Source organism: Chrysochloris asiatica, unplaced genomic scaffold, assembly GCF_000296735.1.
Source record: "Chrysochloris asiatica unplaced genomic scaffold, ChrAsi1.0 scaffold00016, whole genome shotgun sequence".
In the NCBI taxonomy this organism is placed as follows: domain Eukaryota; kingdom Metazoa; phylum Chordata; class Mammalia; order Afrosoricida; family Chrysochloridae; genus Chrysochloris; species Chrysochloris asiatica.
In genome coordinates this window covers 24,878,381-24,901,763 of record NW_006408534.1, presented here as the reverse complement: position 1 = coordinate 24,901,763, position 23,383 = coordinate 24,878,381, and the positions used below count along the sequence as shown (strand labels likewise).

Genomic DNA, 23,383 nt, shown 5'->3' with positions numbered 1-23,383 from the left:
AAAAAAAAAAAAAAGAAAATTACTGCAACAATACATTGACAGAGAACTACAAGAAATTCAAGGAAGATTTAAAAGCTGACAAGGAACTACGGACATATTGTTGGTATCAGATGGATCTTGGCTGAAAGCATAATACTGGCTTTCAACTGTATAGACCATGACAAGCTATGGATAGCACTGTAAAGAATGGATATTCTACAACACTTAATTGTGCTCATGGTGAGCCTGCACACAGATCAAGAGGCAGTTGTTCAAAGAGAACAAGGAGATACTGAATGGTTTAAAATAAGGAAAAGTGTATGCCAGGATTGTATCCTTTCACCATACTTACTCAATCTGTATACATGAGCAAATAATTTGAGAAGCTGGATTATCTGAAGAAGAACATAGCATCAGAATTAGAGGAAGACTCATTAACACCCTGTGATACGCAGATGATACAACTTGTTTGCTGAAAGTGAAGAGGACTTAAAATACTTACTGATAAAGCTCAAAGACTACAGCATTCAGTTGGATTGCACATCAATGTAAAGAAAACAAAAATCCTTACAACTGAGCCAATAAATAACATCATGATAAATGGAGAAAAGATTGAAATTGTCAAAGACTTCATTTTGCTAGGATCCACAATCAACACTCATGAAAGCAGCATTCAAGAAATCAAACAATGTACTGCATTAGGCATATATGCTTCACAAGACCTCTTTAAAGTGTTAAAAAGCAAAGATCAGTTTGATGATGAAGTTGTACCTGACCCAAGCAATGGTATGTTCAATAGCCTCATATGTATGTGAAAGTTGGGCAATAAATAAGAAAGACCATAGAATAATTGATGTGTTTGAATTATGGTGTTGATGAAGAATATTATAAGTACCATGGACTACCAGAAGAACAAACAAATCTGTGTTGGGAGAAATACAGCCAGTATGCTCCTTAAGAACTAGAATGATGAGACTCTATCTCTCATACTTCAGACATGCTATCAGGACGCAGCAGTTCCTGGATAAGTAAAGTATGCTTGGTAAAATGAAGCATCATCAAAAAAGAGGAAGTCACCTAATGAGATGGATTGACACAGTGGCAGCAGCAATGGGCTCAAACATAGCAACAGTTGTGAGGATGGTGCAGGACCTGGTGGTATTTCATTCTGTTGTGCTTAGGGTCACTATGAGCTGGAACTGACTCAACAGCACCTAACAATCATAACAAAGCTGGCCAGTAGGATTAAGGGCAACTTCCTAGATTTAAAGACTGATGTGGAATCCAGTTCAGTGGTACTATTAGGGAATGTTCCTTTGTTCCAACATTTTCTCCCACATTCTACACAAATGCAATATAAGACTGAGAGACCATACTTGATTCAGTAATATCTATCTACCTGTTCAAATTTTATTAAAACTTTCAGGAACAGTCAGCCCAACTCTTATCTCAATTAATTAAGTAATTAAACCAGAAAATTTCTATTGATTACCAACTTCATGCCAATCTGTCCTGAACAGTCACCGCTTGTCTGTTAGTGTGTTGCATGGTGGTGACTTGCATAATGCTGAGATGCTGGAAAACGGTGTCATCAGTAGTTTAAAGATCAGCAGGATAACCCATGGTGGACAGATTTCAGCTGAGCTTCCAGACCAGGAAAACCTAAAGCTGACTGCTTCTGAATGGTTAACTACTGAAAACCCATGAATAGCAGTGGCATATTATCAGGTGTAGTGCCTGAACATAAGCCCCTCACGTTGGAAGACAATCAAAATACGACTGGGGAAGAGCTGCCTCCTCAAAGTAGAACTGACCATAATGAGGCAAATGGAGTAAAGCTTTCAGGACCTTCATTGCTGATAGGGCACAACTCAAAATGATAAGGACCATTAAAAATCAGAACATGGAATGTATGAAGTATGAGGCTTGCAAAACTGGAAGTTGTGAAAAATGAAATGGAACTCATAAGGATCAATATCCTAAGCATTAGACAGCTGAAATGGAGTGGCTTTGGCCATTTTGAATCTTACAATTATATGGCTTATTATGCCAGGAAATTTAAGAGGAATCATGGTAAAAGAGCATTTCATTTCCACATGCATAAAAATTACACAAGATCCATACATCATACCTTACACACACAAAAAACATTAAAAATGGATCAAGGACCTGAATGTTAAATCTAATATCATAAAGCTCTTAGAAGAAAGTATAGGGGCAAAACTATGGAACCTAGTTTGTCTTTAATGATAGCGTATCAAATACAACAATAAATCCAGAAGTAATAAAAGACAAAACAGATAATTGTGACCTCATAGAAAAAGAAAAAAAAAGAATACTTATGTTTATAAAATTACTTTATCGAAAGAATAAACCTACAGCCTCGGGCAAAAATCACTGGGAACTACATATCCAAAATATATGTATAATTATTACAGCTTAAAAAATGAAAAAAAAAAACCAAAACACAAAAGACCCAGTCAAAAAATGGGCAAAGGACACAAACAGATACATCATTGAGGAAGATATCCAAGCAGCCAAAACATACATGAAAAGATGATCTTCATCATTTACCATTAAAGAGATCTATATCAAACTACAGTAAGATATCACTGCACCCCTACTAGAATGTCCAGGACCAATCTAACAGAAAATAAATGTTGGTGAGGATGTGAGGCAATTAGAACACTTATTCATATCTGATAGGAATGGAAAACAGTATGATTATTCCTCAAAAATTTCAAAATAAAACTACCATCGTGGTGGTGGTGATGGTGATGTGCCATGGAGTCGGTTCCAACTCATAGGGTTTCTGAGGCTACAAATCTTTACGAGAGCAGAAAGCCTCGTCTTTCTCCCGCGGAACAGCTGGTAGTTTCAAACTGCTAACCCTGAGGTTAGCAGCCCAATTTGTAACCACAACACTACCAGAGTGACTTAAAACTACCATATGGCCCCCAAATTCCACTCCTAGGTGTAGGGCTAGGGATCTAAAAATAGCAACGCAGACATATACATACACCTATGTTCAGAGCAGCGCTAGTCTCAATAGCACAAAAGTAGAAATACTCATCAATTGATGAATGAATAAACAAAATGTGGTACATAAATACAATGGAATCAATGACTCATCCATAAAAAGAAATTAATTCTTGATGCATGTTACAGCAAGGAAGAACATCAAAGACATTATGTTGAGTGAAATAAGTCAGTCAAAAAAGGATAAACACTATATGACCTCACATATATGGAATAACAAGAATCAGAAAAAATACAGACACCAATGGTACTAAGTGGTTACCTAGGGCAGAATGGAGAAAGAAGAGAGGAAATAATTCTCTGAGAAGGAGTGAGTTTATGTCTCTGGTAATGGTAAAATTGGCATCAAATATGGGTAATGGTTATGCAACTTGACTAAGACAACTGATATCACAAAATAAAAGGGCAAACTGGCATATATTGTGTTATTTTTAATATTACAACAACAGCAATCAAAAAGAGAAAGAGAGGAGGCAGCTGCTGATACTATTTACATGCAACCAAAGACTTCATGGTATTAGTTCTCTTAGATTGAAGGCTTAGGGTCATGGCTTTGCAGGACTCTCCAGCCAATTGGCTTAACACTGCCTTTAGAGTTTAATAAGTGGTGCCTTCAGTATGCATTGTACCTCAATTGAAATAAAACAAAAATACTCACAACTGGACTAGGAAATAACACCATGAGAAAAGATTGAGGTTGTCAAAGACTGCATTTTGCTTGGATCCACAATCAGTGCTGATGAAAGTAGCAGCCAAGAAATCAAATGACATATTGCTTTAGGCAAATCTGCTGCAAAAGACATCTTTAAAGTGTTAAAGAGTAGAGATGTCACTTTGAGGACTAAGGTGCACCTGACCCAAGCCATGGTATTTTCAATCGCCTCCTATGCATGTGAAAATTAGATAATGAATAAAGAAGACTGGGAAAGAATCGATGTATTTGAATTATGGTGTTGGAGAAGAATATTAAAAGTACCAGAAGAACAACTTTAAAAACAAAGTTTTAAAACTTTCAGAAGAACAAATAAATCTGTGTTGGAAGAAGTACAGTCAGAATGTTCCTTAGAAGTCAGGATGGTGAGATTTTGTCTCTCATACTTCAGACATATTATCAGGAGGGACCAGTTTCTGGAGAAGGACTTCATGCTAGGTACAGTGGAGGGTCAACAAAAAAAGAGGGAGATCTCCAGCAAGATGGACTGAACAATGGCAGCAGCACTAGGTTCCAATGTAACAACAATTGTGAGGATGGCACAGAACCAGACATGTTTCATTCTGTTGTGCATAGGGTTGCTATGAATCAGAACCAACTGAATGGCCCCTAACACAACAAAGATGACTTCTAACAACAACAAGGTCTTAAAATCTTGTGTGTGGCCATTGGGATGCCAATGGAAAAAGTAGAAGTAACACTAGCTCTAGTTGCAGATGACATGATGCTATATAGAGAAAATTCCAAAGATGTCACATACAAAAAAGGTACGAGAGTTAATAAATGGATTCAGCAAAATTTGTAGGATATAATACCAACATTCAGAAAGGTGTATGACAAGGTTGTAGTCTTTCACCATACTTATTCAACCTGTATGCTGAGCAAGTAATCCGAGAAGCTGGATTATATGAAGAAAACTGTGGCATCAGGATTGGAGAAAGACTCATTAACAACCTGAGATATGCAGATGATACAACCCTGTTTGCTGAAAGTGAAGAGGACTTAAAATATTTACTGATGAAGATCAAAGAGGACAGCCTGAGGTATGGATTACATCTCAATGTAAAGAAAACAAAATCCTGGACCAATAAACAACATTCTTATCAACAGAGAAAAGATTGAAGTTGTCAAGGACTTCATTCTTCTTGGATCACCTATCAACACTCATGGAAGCAGTAGTCAAGAGCTCAAACGATGTATTGCATTAGGCAAATCTGCTGCACAAGAACTTTTTAAAGTATTGAAGAGCAAATATGTCATTTGATTTCTTGGCTGCTACTTTCATGAGCACTGATTGTGGATCCAAGCAAAATGCAGTCTTTGACAACCTCAATCTTTTCTCCATTTATCAAGGTGCATCTGACCCAAGCCATGGTATTTTCAATAACCTCATATGCATGCGAAAGCTGGACAGTGAATAAGGAAGACTGTAGAAGAATTGATGCCTTTGAGTTATGGTGTTGGAGGAGAATATTAAAAGTGCCATGGGCTGCCAAAAGAACCAATAGATCCGTTTTGGAAGAAGAGCAGCCAGAGTACTCCTTAGAGGCCAAAATGGCCAAACTGCGTCTCTCATACTTGGGACATATTGTCAGGAGTGACCAGTCACCGGAGAAGGATATCATGTTTGGTAAGGTGGAGGGTCAGAGAAAAAGAGGAAGACCCCCAACGAGATGGAATGGCCAAATGGCAGCATCGATGGACTCAAGTGTGTAAACAGTAGTGAGGATGGCCCAGGATTGCACAGTATTTTGTTCTGCTGTGCATAAGGTTGCTATGGGTTGGTACCAACTCAATGGCACCTAACAACAACAATATGAATGAACCTTGAAAGCATGCTAAATGAAATAAGTCAGACACAAAAGGATAAATATCATATGATCCCACTTATAAGAATTATCAAGAATAGGCATATGTATGCATAGAGACAGAAAGTAGATTAATGATAATGAAGGGTTGGGAGAAGGGAGGAAAAGGAAGTTATAGCTTAATGGATATAGAAGTTTTCTTTGGGAAGATAAAAAGTTTTGGAAACCAATACTGATGATGGTTTCAGAACACTGGAAATATAACTAACACCACTGACTTGTACATTTAAATGGTTAAAATGGTAACTTTCATGTAATGTATATTTTAGCATAATAAAATAAAAGACAGGAATCAGATTTCAGAAGGTAAAATGTCTGGCTGAGGAGTATATTTGGTTTCTTCTGTAGACAATTGGAGCCACTGACGAATTCTGATAAGGAGAAAGATTCAATCACAACTGTAGTTCATACAGAGGAAAGCTTCCTCTCAGGAGATTTTCTTACCAAACAAAATACGTAGAAAGGGATTGCCTTTACCTGAGCATGTCTTTTTATCTTCATTCAAGGTGTAGCCAGCATAGCAATCACAGTGGTAGGATGCTGCCCCATCACTCACACAAACATGCTGACAGCCATGAGTGCCCAGAGCACATGTGTTGCGTACTGACCATAAACGGTGCAGGAAAGAAAACATTCACTCATTAAATTAGAAAACAAAACACACATTTCTGGGAGAAAAACAAAAGTTGCAATTTGACACCAAAAAGCTAAGTATAAATCCTTCAGTGATCAGGGGTAAATCTTCTATGTTTCAGAAGTAGAAAAGGCTGTTTCCCATTTCCATATCTGACATCCCTTTACTTGCACACACCTCTTTCTTTCTTATTTCCTGCAAATATCTGAGGGTGCCTTCTCTTTTTTCCTAACAACAGCGCTGAGGCTACACTGAGTCTTGATTACATTCCAGAACTTACCTTTGCCCTTTCTTCATGTCCACAGGAGACAACTAATGTCTCCTGCTGTTTCTGGATCATCATAGCCATCACCCAAAACAAGTCATTAGGGACTCACCTGGCACTGAGTTTGGTGCGGTACAGCAAAGGCTACTTTGGTCAAGGGATGGAAATTGATAGAATAAAAATAACACCACCAACAGGGTAGTGTATGACTGGAAGTGAAGTCATTATTACCTATCACACCTAAATACATTTTAGGGACCAGAATAGTTTGCCTAAATTTGGGAGGAGAGCAGAGAGATTGCTGTTCTACTTAAGTGTGTCCAGGTTAAAAGAAAACAGCAATTCTCTAATAAACTCAGAAAGCTTTGTTAGGACAGGTAGGTTCTCACCTGCCAATGCAAGGACCAAACCACTTGTTCCTTTCTAATTAAATGTCATTCCAGATCCAAAAACCTTCCATGGCTCACCATTGCCTACAGAATAGCTTTAGTTGAAATGCAAGGTCCTATATAATCTATCTATAAAGTGCCTTTCCAATCTTAAAACTGATATTTCCTGTCATCGCTGCAAATGAGGATTTTCCCTGGGGGTAGGAGGAAGTGCCTGCACAGAATATTTGTTTTTTACATCTTTTCCCAGCTCAGAATCCACTCTAGAAATAACTGGACATGCCACTACCTCTGGCCCCTTATTTGTGCATACTAAAGTCTTCATCCTGTCCAGCAAGGGAAAAGCAGCCATTAGAAGTGATCTGACCCATGTTATGTACCCCTACTTTAAAATATAATCCATTATTACTTTAAAATATATAAACTCTAGTTTTTCTGCCATTTCATCTTTCTCTTATATCTCTTTTATCCTGCATTTTTCACAATGAGACAGCATGGCTTGAGTTAGAGCACAGCCTCTGGAGGTAATAACTGGGTTCAATTCCCGGCTCTGCTAATTCTGAGCTGAGTAACTTGTGAGCAAGTTACTTAATCTGTCTATGCCTCTGTTTTCTCACAAAATTGCTGTGTGAATTAAATGAGCTACTGTGTCTAAAAATGCCTAGAGCTTTTCTCTTCCTTTCTTCACCATCGTGTGAGCGCTGCTACATTCCATCTTCACTATGTCTCCTCATAAGACTTTCAGGATTAAGAGATTCCTGGACAAGAAACAAAAGCAGAATCGTCCCATTCCCCAATGGATTTGAATGAAAACTGGTCCAACTCCAAGAGAAGACACTGGAGAAGAACCAAGCTGGGTCTCTAAGGAGTCACACATGTAAATGGCACAGCACATACTACACCCAGGTCCTAGCACTCTACCATACCAAGTTCAAGTTTGCCAAGATTTGATCAGTTGAACATATTTTTCAAAACCTCTGGTTTCTTTCTTTATTTTTATGCTTCCCCATTTAAAGAGGTTGGCTAATAAATATATGAGAACTTTGGTTTGAGATAGATAGATAGATAGATAGATAGATAGATAGATAGATAGATAGATAGATAGATGGATAGATAGATAAAAATAAAATGCCTGGAGTATGCAGACAGTAGGCACTGAAGAATATTAGCAATCATCTATTTGAAGGACTGCTTGGAGTAATGTGCCTAAATTTACATCTTTCTTTTGTCCTTTATGTTATTTATAATAAATGGTTTTGTTATATATAATAAATGGTTTAATCCAGAATATGTTTGTTCAAATGTCTTTAAAAAATTTTTTTTTATCATTTTGTCTTCCTGGTCTTCAATGTTCCTGACAGTTTAAAGCAGCAGCAGGGATACTTAAAAATGAGTTTGAGAAGCGCAGCCATCTGTGAGTCCTCTCCACCCAAGTGACTTAGTCCTACTTCCCTGAACAAACCCATGCAAGTTATTCCCCTGCTGTTCTTCGCATCTCTGTAGCTAAACCTGCACTATTCTTCAAGACCCAACCCTAGTTCCACCTGTCTGTGTACTTTCCCAAACAGCCCATGGGAGCTCCCACACACTCCAGCAGTCCTTACTTAGGTTGATCCCTTTCACTGGCTTCTCAGTCTCAACTTTCTTGAGATATTGCTACTCTTTCAGGCTCTAAGTTGATTGTAGGCAGAACTTTATGCTTCTTTATGTTCCCATAGTGCTTAGCACAGTCCTGGGGAAAATGGGTAATCAGTATACTTCTATTGGAGCCCTGGTAGCATACTGGATTACGAGCTGGGCTGCTAAATACAAGGTCAGCAGTTCAAATCTACCAGTCACTCTGTATGAGAAAGATGAGGCTTTCTGCTCTGTAAAGATTTATAGCCTCAGAAACTCTATATAGGATTGCTACGAGTCAGAACCGACTCCACGGCACACCACCATCACCACCACTACCACTCTTTCATTGATTTTATAAATTAAAAAAAAAAGTCTTTTTTTTTTTTTATGCCATTTCCCTTCATCTAGCTTGAATAAAAACATGTTTACTTAAGAGAGAAAAAATATATATAAATCTGAAATGTATTGAATAAACCAAAAGTAAACACCACTTTGAAAGGTAGGAATATCTCTTAGAAGTGTTTTTTCATTATAAATGCCAGCCTGTTCTGCCAGAGAATTTAAGTCAAATTAATGAGGATCGGCAGTACTAGTATGGACTCATTAGCCAAGTGCCTCATAAAGTTCAGATTCAATGAAATTTGGTCATCTAGAGACTGTCAAGGAATGACTTACTTCCAATTTCCTGGAAGATATGTGTGGGTCTAATTCAGTCACTGACAAAGTCCTCTTTACTAAAACAGTTTGGCTTTACGATTAGGACTACAGAAAAGTGTTCCAGGCCAAGTTTTAATTGGAAAAAGATCAGCCTATCATACCAAATAGTTACTGCCCAACTGACTTCCTATGAAATTTCCTATTTGCTTTAAAAGTCCCCTGTCTGAAGAGCTATAAAATTTTCCTGGATAAAGCCCCTATATTCAGTTAGCTTTTCTCCTATCACCCACTTCCTATTCATTTCCAGTCATTTTATGAAACGATCTATGTTTGCAAATTCTAGTTAGTTAGTTCCTCTTTGAGCAATGTATGGCCCAGCCTACATCGAATGCAGAATGCCTGGACCCCGAATCTTTAAATTATCTTTAAGAATCTCTCTTCTAGTGAACTGAAAATTGGTTTCACTACAATAGACAAGGCCAAGTATGCAAGAAATTGTTTAAAGGACCTTACCTGAACATGTTTTTTTGTCTTCATTCAAAGTGTAGCCCTCATAGCATTCACAGTGATGGGACCCAGCTCTGTCACTCACACAAATGTGCTGACACCCATGTATACCAAAAGCACACTTATCCTGAGCTATCAAACAAAATTTCAGGAGAAAGTCATTAAAAAGTGGAAAAATGTTTTACTGCCAGTTTATTAAAATCTCCCTATTTGAGACTTGACTATGTGCTGAAGACTTGAGGGGGTGGGGAGTGTAGGGGGCAGGCTTGCAGGATATACCCTTTGGTTGGTTGATGATGCATGGAGGGGACTGTAACCATGGCAATGAAATGATATATGATAGAATGAGTGTAAAACTAATGTTCTCCCATGTAAACTATCATATAATTCACAATAAAGCATTAAAAAAAAAAAAAAAGTAGTGAAGGGCTGGTTGAGGATATAGTATTCATTAAAGATGTCCAGACCAGCTCCATGTTGTACTAGATTTACTGAGCTCTTTTCTTTCTGCTATTACCCATTCTCTTTTCCCCTGACACACCACTTGAGTAAGAATTTGTTCAAATCAAGAGCACCCTGTTCCCAGGATGGCTTTCCTACCTCTTTTCGCAGCTGTGAATTTCATTAAAAAACTCAATTTTCATCTCCAAAAAAATCTCTCTATTTGCCACTAGAAATATGTAAGAGGAAACCCCACTTGAAACTATTTAAATCCATTGGTGGAATTTACTCTCACTAGAACTTAACTGGTAGCATAGTGGTTACAAGTCGGGCTGCTAACCTCAAGGTCAGCAGTTCGAAACTGACAACCGTTCTGCGGGAGACAGATGATGATTTCTGCTCCCATAAAGATTTACAGCCTTGGAAACCCCATGCAGGATTGCTATCCACTGCACACCACCACCACCAGAAGTTAGCTGGACTCTTGGTGTGGTGCTGTAGGATAAGTCTGCAGTTCAAACCCACCAACTGCTCCTTGGAAACCCTGTACAGGGTCGCTGTGAGTTGGAAGCAACTAGGTGGCATGTAACAACAACAGAAGTTAGCTAAAGCTCTCTGGGTAGCACAAACGGTTAAATGCTCAACTCCTACTAGCCAAATGATTGGTGATTCAAACCCAGTCAGAGCATATCAGAAAAACAGACCTGGCCATCTGCTTCTGATGGAGCAGGATGACACTTCTCACATGGAGTCATCCAGAGTCGGCATCGACTCACTGGCAGTTAACAACAGAGGTTAGCTAAGTTAAGCACGATTCTACATTGTTGTAGTTGTTAAGTGCCATGAAGTTGGTACCAATTCACAGGGTTTCTGAGGAGTGGCAGGTGAGCTTGAACTGCCAATGCTGCAGTTCAAACTGACCTTGCAGTCCAGTGCATTAACTCACAGCGCCACACCAGGACTACATACATAATGCTACATACATAAAATTCTATATACATAATTATTATTCTGTTGCTTTCTCCAACCCTTTTGAAAATCATTGGTGTTGTTTTTTAGTGTTGACTTTTTGTATTTGTCGTTAGTGTTGAATGTTTATGATCTATCTAGCTCAGAAGCATTTTGGAAAAAATTCCTTTCAGGTTTACTGTATTTATACTAAATCAGAAGAATATCAACAGGTGTGTGACTCATTAATTACACTAAATTCATAAAACTATAGGGTTAGAATTTAAAGAAATTGTAATTCAACCCTTTCCTACTATAAATGAGGAAACTAAGTTCAAATGAGACCAGTTGATTCAGGACTAAGCATCAGAACTCAAGACCTAAATTTTGAAACATTGTTCGTATTGTTAAGAGCCATCAAGTTGGTTTCTACTCATAGTTACCCTGTAGAGAGTTTCTGAGGCTATAAATTTTTGCAGGAGCAGAAAACCTTATGTTTCTCCCCTGGAGTGTATGGTGGCCTTGAACCACTGACCTTGCAATTCGCAGTTCAGTGCTTATCCTACAGAGCCACCACATTCCCCTAAAATATGACATTTTAAACTATTTTTTTTAATTCTCTTTTCAAAATAACTTCAAACTTATGATAAAAATAATACAATAACTTTCTATGTTTCACCCAGTTTCCCTAAAACTCTCCAAATCTTACCTAACAAAATATCAGAATTAGTACCGATACAGTATAATTAACTATTCTGTAGACCTTAGTCACATATGGCCAATTATTCTACTATTTTTCATTTTCTGGTCCATGGATCCAATCTAGAATCACACTGCATTAAGTTGTCCTATTTCCTATGTTGGTGTTCTTGTTAAGTGCCATCGAGTAGGTTCCAACCCATAGCTACCCTGTATAGGGTTTCTGAGGAGCGAATGGTGAGCTTGAACTGCCACCCTAGCAGTTTAAATGGCTTTGCAGTCTGGCGCATTAACCCACAGCACCACACCAGGGCTCCCATGTTTCCTTGTTGTTGTTGTTGTTAAGTGCTGTCGAGTCAATTCTGACCCACAGTGACCCTGTATAGGGTTTTCAAGGTGCAGCTGGTAAGCTTGAACCACCGACCTTGCAGTTCAAATGGCTTTGCAGTCTGGCGCATTAACTAACCCACAGCACCACACCAGGACTCCTTCAAATTAGGGAAGACATTTCCTTAGTTTTTCACGAGTGTGATATATTTGTAAAGTACCAGAAAATCATTTTGTAGTGTGTCTCTCGAATTGGGTTTGTCTGATGTTTCCTTATGATTTCGTTCAGCTTATCGATTTTCTTCTCATCACATCATTTAGTTTGGTCTGCCAGTGCTGTTTTATCCTCAATACGTCATGCTAGGACATAGGATATCATTGTCTCATTACTGGCGACATTAACTTGGATGACTTGGTTAAGGTGGTATCTGGCAAATTTCTCCACTAAGTTACTGTTTTTCTCTTTGTATGTAATAACTATTATGTAGGGTATAACTGAGATGCTGGTGCTGCAAGTTAAGCACTGACTGCTAACCACAAGGTCTGTGGATCAAACTCACTGGCCATTCCTTGGAAACCCAATACAAGTCACTGTGAGTTGGAATCAACTATATGACACTTAACAACAACAGGGTGTTATTTGGTTTTAACTTAGTAAGTTGTTCTTACCATTTAGGGGACAAGGGACAGAGAGAAAAATAAACAACATATTGATCCACATGAGCCATGATATATATGTTGTTGTTGTTTAGTACCATGGAGTCGATTCTGACTCATAGTGATCCTGTACAGGGTTTCTGAGGTTGTAAATCTTTATGGGAGCAGAAAGACTCATCTTTCTCCCGCGGAACCACTGGTAGTTTCAAACTGCTGACCTTGCGGTTGGCAGCCAAACTCGTAACCACTATGCTACCAGAGCTCCTTACATGGCACTATTTCTACCTTTCCTGGTAAGACTTGTTGTTGTTATGTGCCATCGAGTTGGTTCCGACCCATAGCGACCCTGTATAGGGTTTCCGAGGCTGTAAATCTTTATGGGAGCAGAAAGCCTCCTCTTTCTCCCACGGAACAGCTGGTAGTTTCAAACTGCTGACCTTAAGGTTCGCAGCCCGATTCGTAACCACTATGCTACCAGAGCTCCTTACATGGCACCATTTCTACGTTTCCTAGTAAAACTTAGAAATGTGAAAAGCCTAAGTGTGGCCAGAGATGAAAATAGATCCTTTTCCAGGCAACATTACCTCACCATCTACACTGGATAGGCAGGTAGATAGATAGGTAGCAATGGTGAAGACGCCTCACCTGAACAAGTTTTCCTGTCTTCATTCAAGGTATAACCTTCGTAGCACTCACAATGATAAGAGCCTGCTCTGTCATTCACACAGATGTGTTCACATCCATGAGTGTTAAGAGCACACTTATCAGTAGCTGTTCAAATAAAGATGATCAGAAATAATGTGAGTACATGGAGAACATACGGTCAACATTTACTGGCCTCATTGCTTACACACTCCTTCACACACATGCATATACTGCCAACGACACGAGACAGCACAGCACAAGTAAAGGGTGTTGGACTAGGCCCTAGCAGCTAACTTTCTGGTCATAGCTGTTTCACTCACAGGCCCAGCGACATGTGTAAGACTTGCCGTCTCTTTGAGTCTCAATTTCATTATCTATAAAAAAAGCAGGTTGGCTTAAATGATCTCTTAACTTTTCTTCCTCTCAAAATTCTTTTCTAGGATTTGAATCCTAATTCTCACCAACTCTGTGTGAATATTGATGCACTAAATGAATGAAGAACTTTCTAAATTTTCTTCCACTTCTAGAGTCTATGAATATCTATGGGAACAAAGCAGAAGGAGCAGCTAGTATTTAAATAAAATACAGGTAAAATTCCAATTCCTCAAAAGGGCCAAGAGTTTTGGCCTTCACCGCACTATCATTTCCCTTAATACAAGTAATAAGTAACATAGCAGATTGAGTTATGTACTATCTCACTTACCACCACCCCCTGCCCCCCCAAGTTTCTTTTCCAGAAAAGCTGTTAGTGACCAACAGTAAACCAGTCAAAAGCAGTTAGGTGAAAGGGGCCTGAGAGTTCAAGCATAAAGCAAGCCTAAAACCTGAAGAAGAGATCTCCCAAATAAAGTCTAGTCAGCCGCCATCCCCTAAAGGAAGCCTTACCTGAACAGGTTTTTTTATCAGCATTCAAGGTATAACCTTGGCTACACTCACAGTGGTGACTGCCTTCCCCGTCACTGACACACACGTGCTGGCATTGGTGTGTGCCGAGCACACATGGATCCAGAGCTGTGCAAAAGAAGTTTACAACAGTCAGCATTAACACATGAGAACCATCTCAGATAAAGACAAAAAGACATTCTATCCAGGTTCCTTCCAATTCTCTCTTTGGTTCATTATAAAAATTGGTTATTTGTTTTATGCCTCTGACTTACTAGAAATATCACTCTAACTAGAAATATTAGTTTAAAATTGTAGAGCTTGTTTGTAGACTTTCATAAAGGAGAAAGGGAATTTGAAATCTGGAACTGAAGCTAAATACTTACATGGGTCAGGCAAGTTAGTTTCATTCAGCTTACCCACCAGCTCATGAAAAAGAATTTTATTTCCCAACCACAAGAATTGAGAACAATAATACTTCCTGAAGTTCTATGAACTAGTTTCCCAACACAACAAGAATCTAATCTCCAAAGATTCTAGAGTTTATATCTAAGCAGAATTTACACACAAGCATTCCTCTGGCTTGGATCTTACTCATATGTGGGTGCTGTTGTTGTTGTGCCATCAAGTCAGTTCTGACTCATAGTGACCCTGTATAGGGTTTCTGAGGAGTGGCTGGTGGGTTTCAAACACCGATCTTGTGGTTGGCCATCCAGTGCTTATCCTACAGTGCCACTCTAGGACAAATACTTGGGTAACGATAACATATTTGAACATTCAAATGGTGGAGGGCAATGTGGGTAACTGTCTGATAAATATCCATGCAGCATGAGTTCTTAAATCCAAATATATACATAGGTAACTACTGAGTCTCTAATGCCATCATAGAGAACAAACTCATAACACTAAACACAAACAAATACAAATAAAAGAGAGAACATAATTAATGAGATTGCATTCGCTAAACTTTACGAGGGGGCTTCAAAAAATCTGTGGAAAAGTGGAATTAAAAGATAATGGAATTTTTCCACAAATTCTTTGAAGCCTCCTCATATCTCCATCTTTTCATTCCTGGATCTGTTTACAATTTCATTCATTTGGTGGTGGTGGTGGTGGTTGTTGCTTGTTTAGAAAAATGAGTCAATAAATTTAGTCACTTCTGAGAAACCAAGGAGGCCTGTTGGAGGAGACTGGTACTTCTGTGGCAGGTAACTTAGCCCCATTGGCGTTGGCCACAAGACAAGGCTAATATTTTCCTAAGAAGGGTTTTTTCGTGGAACGATCTTTCCAATCCATTGACTACAACAAGCTGCCCCTCAGTCTTTTTTCCACAAAGAAGACATTTTTTCCCCAGAACAAGTAAGTCTTTTGTTCCAGAAGGAAAAGATTGCCACTCACCACTTGTTACTTGATGGTCTTTAGACCCAACCCCAGGTGCTAACTTGAGACTCAACTTTGCCACAGACAGCATCTTGATGAAAAGTTCTCACCCACAAGCCAGGGTTTTTTTCCTGGGAGAAAGAAAGTCATTTTCTTTTTGGGAAACCAATGAATTCCAAGTAGATGCCACCAAAGCCAAGGAAGGCTTGTGAAGGTCCAGTGTGCTGGGATAGGAAAGACAAGGGGGATCCAGGCCAAGTCTCACTGAGATGAGACCAGGCTTCACCCCAGGCCAAGACTTATGTTCCATTTCCTGACAAACCCGTGATGACTGGGTTTTGCATTAATTTATATATAAAGTCTCCATGAAATGTATAATTTAGTTATTGGTTCCCTTGTTTGTTTCACCCCTCACCCTCAGATTTGATGACAAGGAGGAACTATCTTTATCTTTGCATCATCAGTGATCAAGAAAGGCATGTTGAATAAATAGATGAAGACTAAATTGTGTATCAGAAAGGTGTTTATGTGTTAAAATTCACCTGACCTATCACTTCTCAGCCTTGTGTCTAACATCAAGCAGAAAATTCACCTGGACTAGAAATTTGTCCACACCTGCTTAGATAATTCCATAGAGGGTTCTGAAAAAATAGCTCCAAATGATAGAAAATAAAGTACAAGCCCCCAAAATTCATGGTTTTAGTGAGTGACTAACAATAACAAACACGAGCTTTGAATGAATTAGTACTATTAACTGGCTTCTTCATGCTAAAAACTAATTAACTTAGCATGCACACATTTAAACTCCAACCTAAAAGAATTAAAGGGGAGCTATCTTACAAGTGAACTAAAACCCCAACTTCCCTAGTCCCATGTTTGTTTGTCTATCAACAGAGAATAGTCAGAAATAAGAGCAGATATGAAAACTAGAGTTCAGATTAGATGCACACACGCACTGACAGTTACATTGTAATATGGGACAGCTGACCCGTCCATGGACGGTTGTCACTCCCTGGGTTCTGTAGGAGAATAAGCAGAGTTTTGTTCAATCTAGAGATGATAAAGCTAGAGAAAAATGTTTACAATCTGGAGGGAAATGTGAGGTGTCAGAGGAGAAAGAGAAGTGTCTGAAGCTCTTTTGTTTTTGTTTCCCCCTGACCTTGTCAGGGAACAGGAGGAGCATTTATCCCAGATATTTCCAGACCTTCATGTTTCTAATACCAACATGAAGATTTTTATGAGCAAACCAAGTTATGTATAATGCAACTCTATATTCCTAAGTCAATAGAGTGTGCTTATGTTGGTAAAAACATATAAAAAAACATTGCTTATATTTTAAGTTTTTCATAAAATTTCCACCAAAAAGGAAAGAAAAAAAAAAGAATAAGTCCTCTTTTCAACAGATACACAACGTTGGAATGTAACCTCCTTCCTTATTGGAAGCATAGACTTACCACAAAAAGTTTCCTGAAATCTAGAGGAAAGTTTCTCAATAACCCCATAGGTCTCCACGTAAAAAACATGATCATCCAAGGGTTCACTGGCAATCATCTTGAGGGACTCCATATCTGCCCGGTCCACGCCCACAGCATAGAGCTCAATACCAGATGCCCGAGCCCGAGCTGCCACCTCATTCACCTGGTCCTGGGGTCTACCATCTGTCACGATGATGGCCACTTTGGGGATGTTGGAGGGGGACCCCCGAGCTCCTGCCTCCACTGTGAAGGCTTCGTCCATTGCAGTCTGGATGGCCAGGCCTGACATGGTGCCTGTTGATAAGGGTGTGATTCGAGCCACGGCCTGCTTCAGGGACTGCTTATCTGAGTGTGCCTGGAGATTGAACTCGATCTTCACAGTGCTAGCATAGTTCACTACTGCCACCCGCGTGTCTGCCTCCCCGATGTCCAGAGTGTCAATTATCTGGGAGACAAAGGTTTTCACTTTGGTAAACTCCAGTGGCCGGACACTACGAGAACTATCGATAATAAACACCAAGTCCAACGGTCTGCTCTTGCAAACACCTGCAAAGAAGGGTATGGGATGCAGAAAAGCATGATCAAGTGACACTGGAATGAAACAATCCTCTAACCCCACCAACCATGCTATCTTTCCCAAAATCATTCTCCCTTTGAGTGATGAAATCATCAATGCTTTCAAAATCCTCTAGTAAGAATTCAATTAAGGGTATGAAAATTCCCCAAATACTTCACTTTAGGGTTGGCTGAAACCTTGAAATTTCACTTAGAACCTTATCCCTACTTAAGGTTTTACTCCCAAAGTTCTTCTTGATTCCTAAGAATGAATGAATTCCAGATCTTTCTTGGACACATTTGCCATCTGAGGTAATGGGGCAAAGTGTCCCTGGATAGTATAAAAGCCCTGGATTCCCACAGCCAACCTCACAGCAGACTACCCTGTCTAGGTCTTCTCAGGCCCCTTAGGCAACGGCAGAGTTTGAGACAAAGCATTCTGATGCTCTTCGGGTGGCTTCCTTCTTTCCTTCACTTCCAAGAGAGTCAAAACTTCTCCAGAATAGTCTTACACTCTCCCTCCATCTTGCCATTCATTCATGTTCAGTGATCGTCTCAACCCAATTAACCTTGATCTAGGATCTTGGGGAAAAGGGGTGATGACTAATCTGAGAGATGTTTACTCCACTTCCAACTCTGTAAGCCATCTTGCTTTCAGAAGCAGAGACTGTGACCTAGTATCTATGCTACGGCCCCATCAAATTATCTTGGTCACCCACTTCCATTTATTCATCTACCAAATATTTTTGAGGGGCTGTTTTTTGTTTGTAGCCACCTTTGCGTTGGTCCTCACTCATAGTGACCTCATGCATATCAGAACAAAATACTACTGGGTGCTGTACCATTCCTAGGATCACTTGCAGATTGGACTGTTGGAACTCATAGAGTTTTCACTTGCAGATTTTTCAGAAATAGTTCCCTAGGACTTCTTTCTAGTCCATCTTGGTCTGTAAGCTCCACTTGTTCAGAATCATAGCAACATGCAAACCACCACTGAAGACACGTGGTGGCTGGATATGAGGTGCAAAGGCTGAGAACCAAGTCAGGTTTCCTGCATGGAAGGCAAGAATTCTACCATGAAACCACCAATGCTCCCATTCTGAAGACCTAACATGTTAGGAGTCCCTAGGTGGCACAAATGGTTAACAAAAAGGTCGAGGTTCAAGTCCATCCAGGGGTACCTTGGAAGAAAGACCCGGCACTCTACTTCCAAAAAATCAGACATTGAAAACCACATGGAACACAGTTCTGCTCTAACACATATGGGAAAACAATTCATTGGAATTGTCTCTAGAGCAACTGGTTTACTCATGTAATCCTGTGTTAAATCCTGGGACTACAAAAGCAAATAATCCAGATTTTCTGTCTTCAAGGTACTCAAACTACTTATCTTCCCAATAAATTTTTAAAAATTTTTCTTATCCTATTTCATCCAACCCCATTCTGCTCAACTTCTCTTTTAGCAACCAAAATCAAGCCCAAAAGTCAGGACTAAGAGAGAAGCCAATTATTAGACTTCTTTTACAAATTATCCCCCCTTACCTTTCAACAAACACACACACAGCCCTAAATGTAAATGAGACCCTTGAGTGATGGTGTCCATCCAGGTTCCATCCTAACAGGGGACTAAAAGTTGGTGCTATTCTAAAAAGCAATTTACTCAATAAACATTCCACACAAAAAAATGTGGATTCAAATGAAATTCCTAGGTGAAGCAATTTATGACAGAAAAAAAAACAAAAAAACAATCATGGAACAGGGATTATATCTCTATCTTTTTTTAAAGCTCAAAATTATCCTCTTGGATTTTTCCTGCTGACCAAAGATATTCAATTAAGAAAATAAATTGTATCTTATTTCAAATGGCATGTTAGGAATCACAGGTCACTGATACCACAACCTTGTAAAGTTGATGCAGAGGTTGACTTTATGCCCATTTTACAGACAAGAAATCTGAGGTTCAGGGAGATATAATAACTAGAAAGGTGTAGAACATGGATTAGCTGGTCTCCAACTTTCCTGACTCCTATACTAGGCAGCTTTCCACTGCATCACAGTTGCCTTCTTTGAGACAATATTTCCACAACAAAAAATACTTGCTCATGTAAATAGTAAGCATCCTACTTGTAAACTTTAGGCCACCTCATTGACATATGTTGAATGTCATGCATTTAGTTAACTCAAAAGGAATTAAAAATGTATTTTTTAAATCACTACAAAATTTCACTTCATGCCTTGCTATTACCAAGGATCAGGAAACTAGGAAGAACTATGCTGAAAACTCTTCCTGGAGATGGATTTAGGTATTTGTGCATAATAGGAGTCAATGGCAAAAATCTGTGATTCTTTGAACTCCATAATTGACAATGATTTCACTGAGCTGTTAGACACAAGGCTGAGAAGTGATAGGTCAGGTGAATTTTAACAAATAGTGTCCCTATAGATACCATGATTACATCCTTAAAACTAAACATGCATGATTTCTTCCTTCTTCCTTTGGTTTTTCACACTAAATTCTACAAGAGGCATGCATAGTAGACAGAATAATCATCCCCCAAAATAATCATCCACATCCTAATCCCTGGAACCTGTGTGTATATATTACTTTACATGGCAAAAGAGATTTTGCAGGTGTGATTAATAATGACTTTGAGATGGGGAGATTATCTTGAATCATTATGGCCGAAGCAATTGCAAAGTCTCTTAAAAGTGGAAGAAGGGATGTGATTGATGAGATATAAAAAGGACCCCACCTGCCTTTATTGACTTTGAGTATAGAGGTGGAAGGCCAGCACTAAGGAATATGGGCACTAGACAAGGAAAATAAATTAGTTCTTTTCCACTGCCTCCAAAAAAGAACATGACCATTAGTTTAGCCAAGTGAGGTCTATGTCATTTTGTAATATGTCTCATTTTAAACTACTAAGTTAGTCTGTGCTGATTTGTTACAGCAGCAAGAAAATATTAATGCAAAATCTTGACCAAGCTGGTAAAACACCATGAGCATCTGGTTCCCTCCTAATCTGGAACCCTTTGGCAACCCTCATTCATCCTGTTTGCAATCTTTACCCCTGTATAGGATTTCTGATGAGTGGTTAGTGGGTTTGAACCACTGTCCTTGCAGTCAGCATTTCAGTGCTTATCCTACAGTGCCATACCGGGACTCTACTCCCATTCACTAGAGTAGCAAATTAATTCTCAGGATCAAAGAAAGAATCTAAATTTCCTAAAAGGTCTTTATACTCACAATATTGTCAATTCTTTACACTCCTGCTAGCGATAAAAGCCTAGAGTAAAGCTTAGCAGTTTCTGGTGGCTAGAAGGAGAGAATTTGGAAACAGTAGGAATGGTACTTGGAATGTTTCAAGATCATGTTTGGATCCCAAGGAATGAAGAACCAGTATGCTTTAGAAGAGAACATGGTCATCCCACTCATGTAGAATTCCTCTCCCAGTCTCATCTCCCTTGGAGCAGAGGTAATGCAGACTTCCTGAATAAAGCCTTTGTCCCTATTCCTGCTCTGGAGCAGTCAGTTTAATAAACCCTTGTGAACTCTGGCAATGCCCAACTCAATGGCAATGCTGGTATCATTTCTAATCCAGCCCAGTAGGGCTGGTGTGGAAAAGAGCTCCTTCCACATTGCCCAGAAATGTACAGACAATGCAAATCAGCCTGAGGTATGAAGCATCTCTGTCCAGATGAGACTGGATCTAACTAAGACAACTCTAGTTAGATGTGGTGCCCAGTCAGTTCAAGCAGAAAGAATGCCTTGTAGGGACAGGAGAACAGAATTAAGAAAGGATGGTGATGGTGACGGTGATGAGCCAGGTCCTTGGGCAACTAGTGCTCCTGAAGTTCTCGTCTCTCTTCATACACTCTACCCTGCCCTGCAGTCTGAATCCTGGAGCAGATCCAAAACTGGAGGGCTGCTAGATCCCTCAGGTGAGATGGAAGGAAGAATCGATCACACACTGATCTAGGTTAATATAGATGGAAGGATTTCAAGAATACTAAAAGCAGAATCTCAGGAAGGATTTGTTCAGCTGAAGCAAGACCCTGAAGGAACTCACAGTCTACTAAGAGGAAGTATGCATAAAGAGTAGTTCATAAATGCTGTACCTGCCTAAGGAAACATAGTGACTTTAGGAAAGAGAGACTAGCTCTGCTTGAGGAACAGAGTTACTGAAATAGAGTTGACTGGGAAGTGGACCAGTGTTCCCATAGCTGCCAAATCAGGAAGAAGTTGCTACAGGTGGAGAATATCTCAATTCTAAGTCTGATATTCCTTCCCTTCTCTAGAGCTCGGTTTCCCCATAGGGAATTCTTTCTCTAGCTTAAGGTCTGGCTCAGGATTGGCTGTAAGGAATCCTTGATGAATGCTTAGGAATCTCCTTGTTCTCTACCCATTGCCCAGATCCTCCTGCCAAGTCTGGCCCCAGCCCAGATGCTCCCATGCCTTTCTAATGCTGGGATTCCCTCCCTGTTGTGCCCCTCCGTCCCTCTCAATCTGGACTTCCTCCCCGCGCCTCATTCCAGCTGTACCTGCACCGCCAGCACCGCCGGGCTCGCTAGCTCCAGAATAGGGCGCGCTGGTGGGAGCAGGGCGGTGGCCGGGGCTGCCCGCTGGGCCGCGGATCCCCAACCTCCGGAATCCCTCGAGGGCCGCGGGAGTGCGGCGGGTCAGTGAGACGGGAGCCGCCGGGGGCAGCAGCAGCAGCAGCAGCGGCGGCAAGAGCAGCAGGACGAGTCCTGGGAGGTAGCGATAGGGATCCAGGTGTGCCATGGTGGGCTCGGTGGTCCTGCTTGTGTGTCTGTCTGTCGGGTGACCGTCAGTCAGTTAGGGGCTTGTGTCCAACGCAGAGGCTGCGCATTTAAAGGTCCCGCGGTCCTGGGCCCCTCCCCCGGCCGCCCCTACGAGGGCCGGAGTGGAAACGACAGGGGATGGCTGCCAGGCGCATCCTGGGGAACCCCGCCCAAGATCAACAAGGAGCCTAGTCTGCGCATTCCAGTGGCAGAAACGGAATGTCTGGGGGAGCAGGCCAGCAGCTCGGCGGCCCGGGCTGCGGCCGACGGTGGTCACCAGCCCTCCCCGCACCCTGCTGCTCGGTCTGGGTGGGCTAGGCTGGGGGACTCCAGACCTGGACGGCCTCTGTTTCTCTTTAAACCTGGCGGGGTCCTGTCCCACCCTCCAAGACTTTCCTCTTTCCAGAGGAGGGTCTGATCCTTAGGTGCCTCTGACCTAGTCCCCAGTTGAGTGGGTCCTCAACTCTGCCCTCCCTCTACTCCTACTGCAGGTTTGCCTCCTGGTTAAGGGCGAGAACATGAAATGTTGTTCCTCACACTACATTCCTTTCTCCAGCCAAGTCATCAAAGTTTGCTGTGGGCTCTCAACTTAAAAAAAACAAACAACAACAACAAAAAAAAAAAAAAGAAAGAAAGAAAGAAGGAAAACAGTCCAACAATCTAACAGAATGAATAGAAACGCTTTCCTCCCAACTTCAAATATCCACAAATATAGGAACCTATATTACCAGGAATAGACAGTCAAACGTACATCCCTCAGAGGAAGGGACAGCCTGTACCCACAAAGTTCAAAAGCTCTCCCTAGAACCCATTTTCCCGCCGGAAGGGTGAACATGGCAGCGCAGAGAAGAGTCTGCCCAGGGGACCCTGAAGGAACTCACAGTCTAGTGAGAGGAAGTAT

The 23,383-nt window shown here is 40.4% G+C and overlaps 1 protein-coding gene across 1 annotated transcript in view; it reads right to left on the bottom strand.

Annotated features, from left to right (window-relative positions):
* The window catches only part of MATN3 (matrilin 3), a 31,550-nt gene extending 9,088 nt beyond the window's left edge, over positions 1-22,462 (bottom strand). The window contains exons 1-6 of the mRNA XM_006835309.1: positions 22,222-22,462; positions 17,104-17,670; positions 14,273-14,398; positions 13,388-13,513; positions 9,677-9,802; positions 6,076-6,201 (exon numbers count right to left, since the gene is read on the bottom strand). Of these exons, the coding sequence (XP_006835372.1) occupies positions 6,076-6,201; positions 9,677-9,802; positions 13,388-13,513; positions 14,273-14,398; positions 17,104-17,670; positions 22,222-22,462 (1,312 nt within the window). The remainder of the gene's footprint in view (positions 1-6,075; positions 6,202-9,676; positions 9,803-13,387; positions 13,514-14,272; positions 14,399-17,103; positions 17,671-22,221) is intronic.
* Between the last annotated feature and the right edge of the window lie 921 nt (positions 22,463-23,383).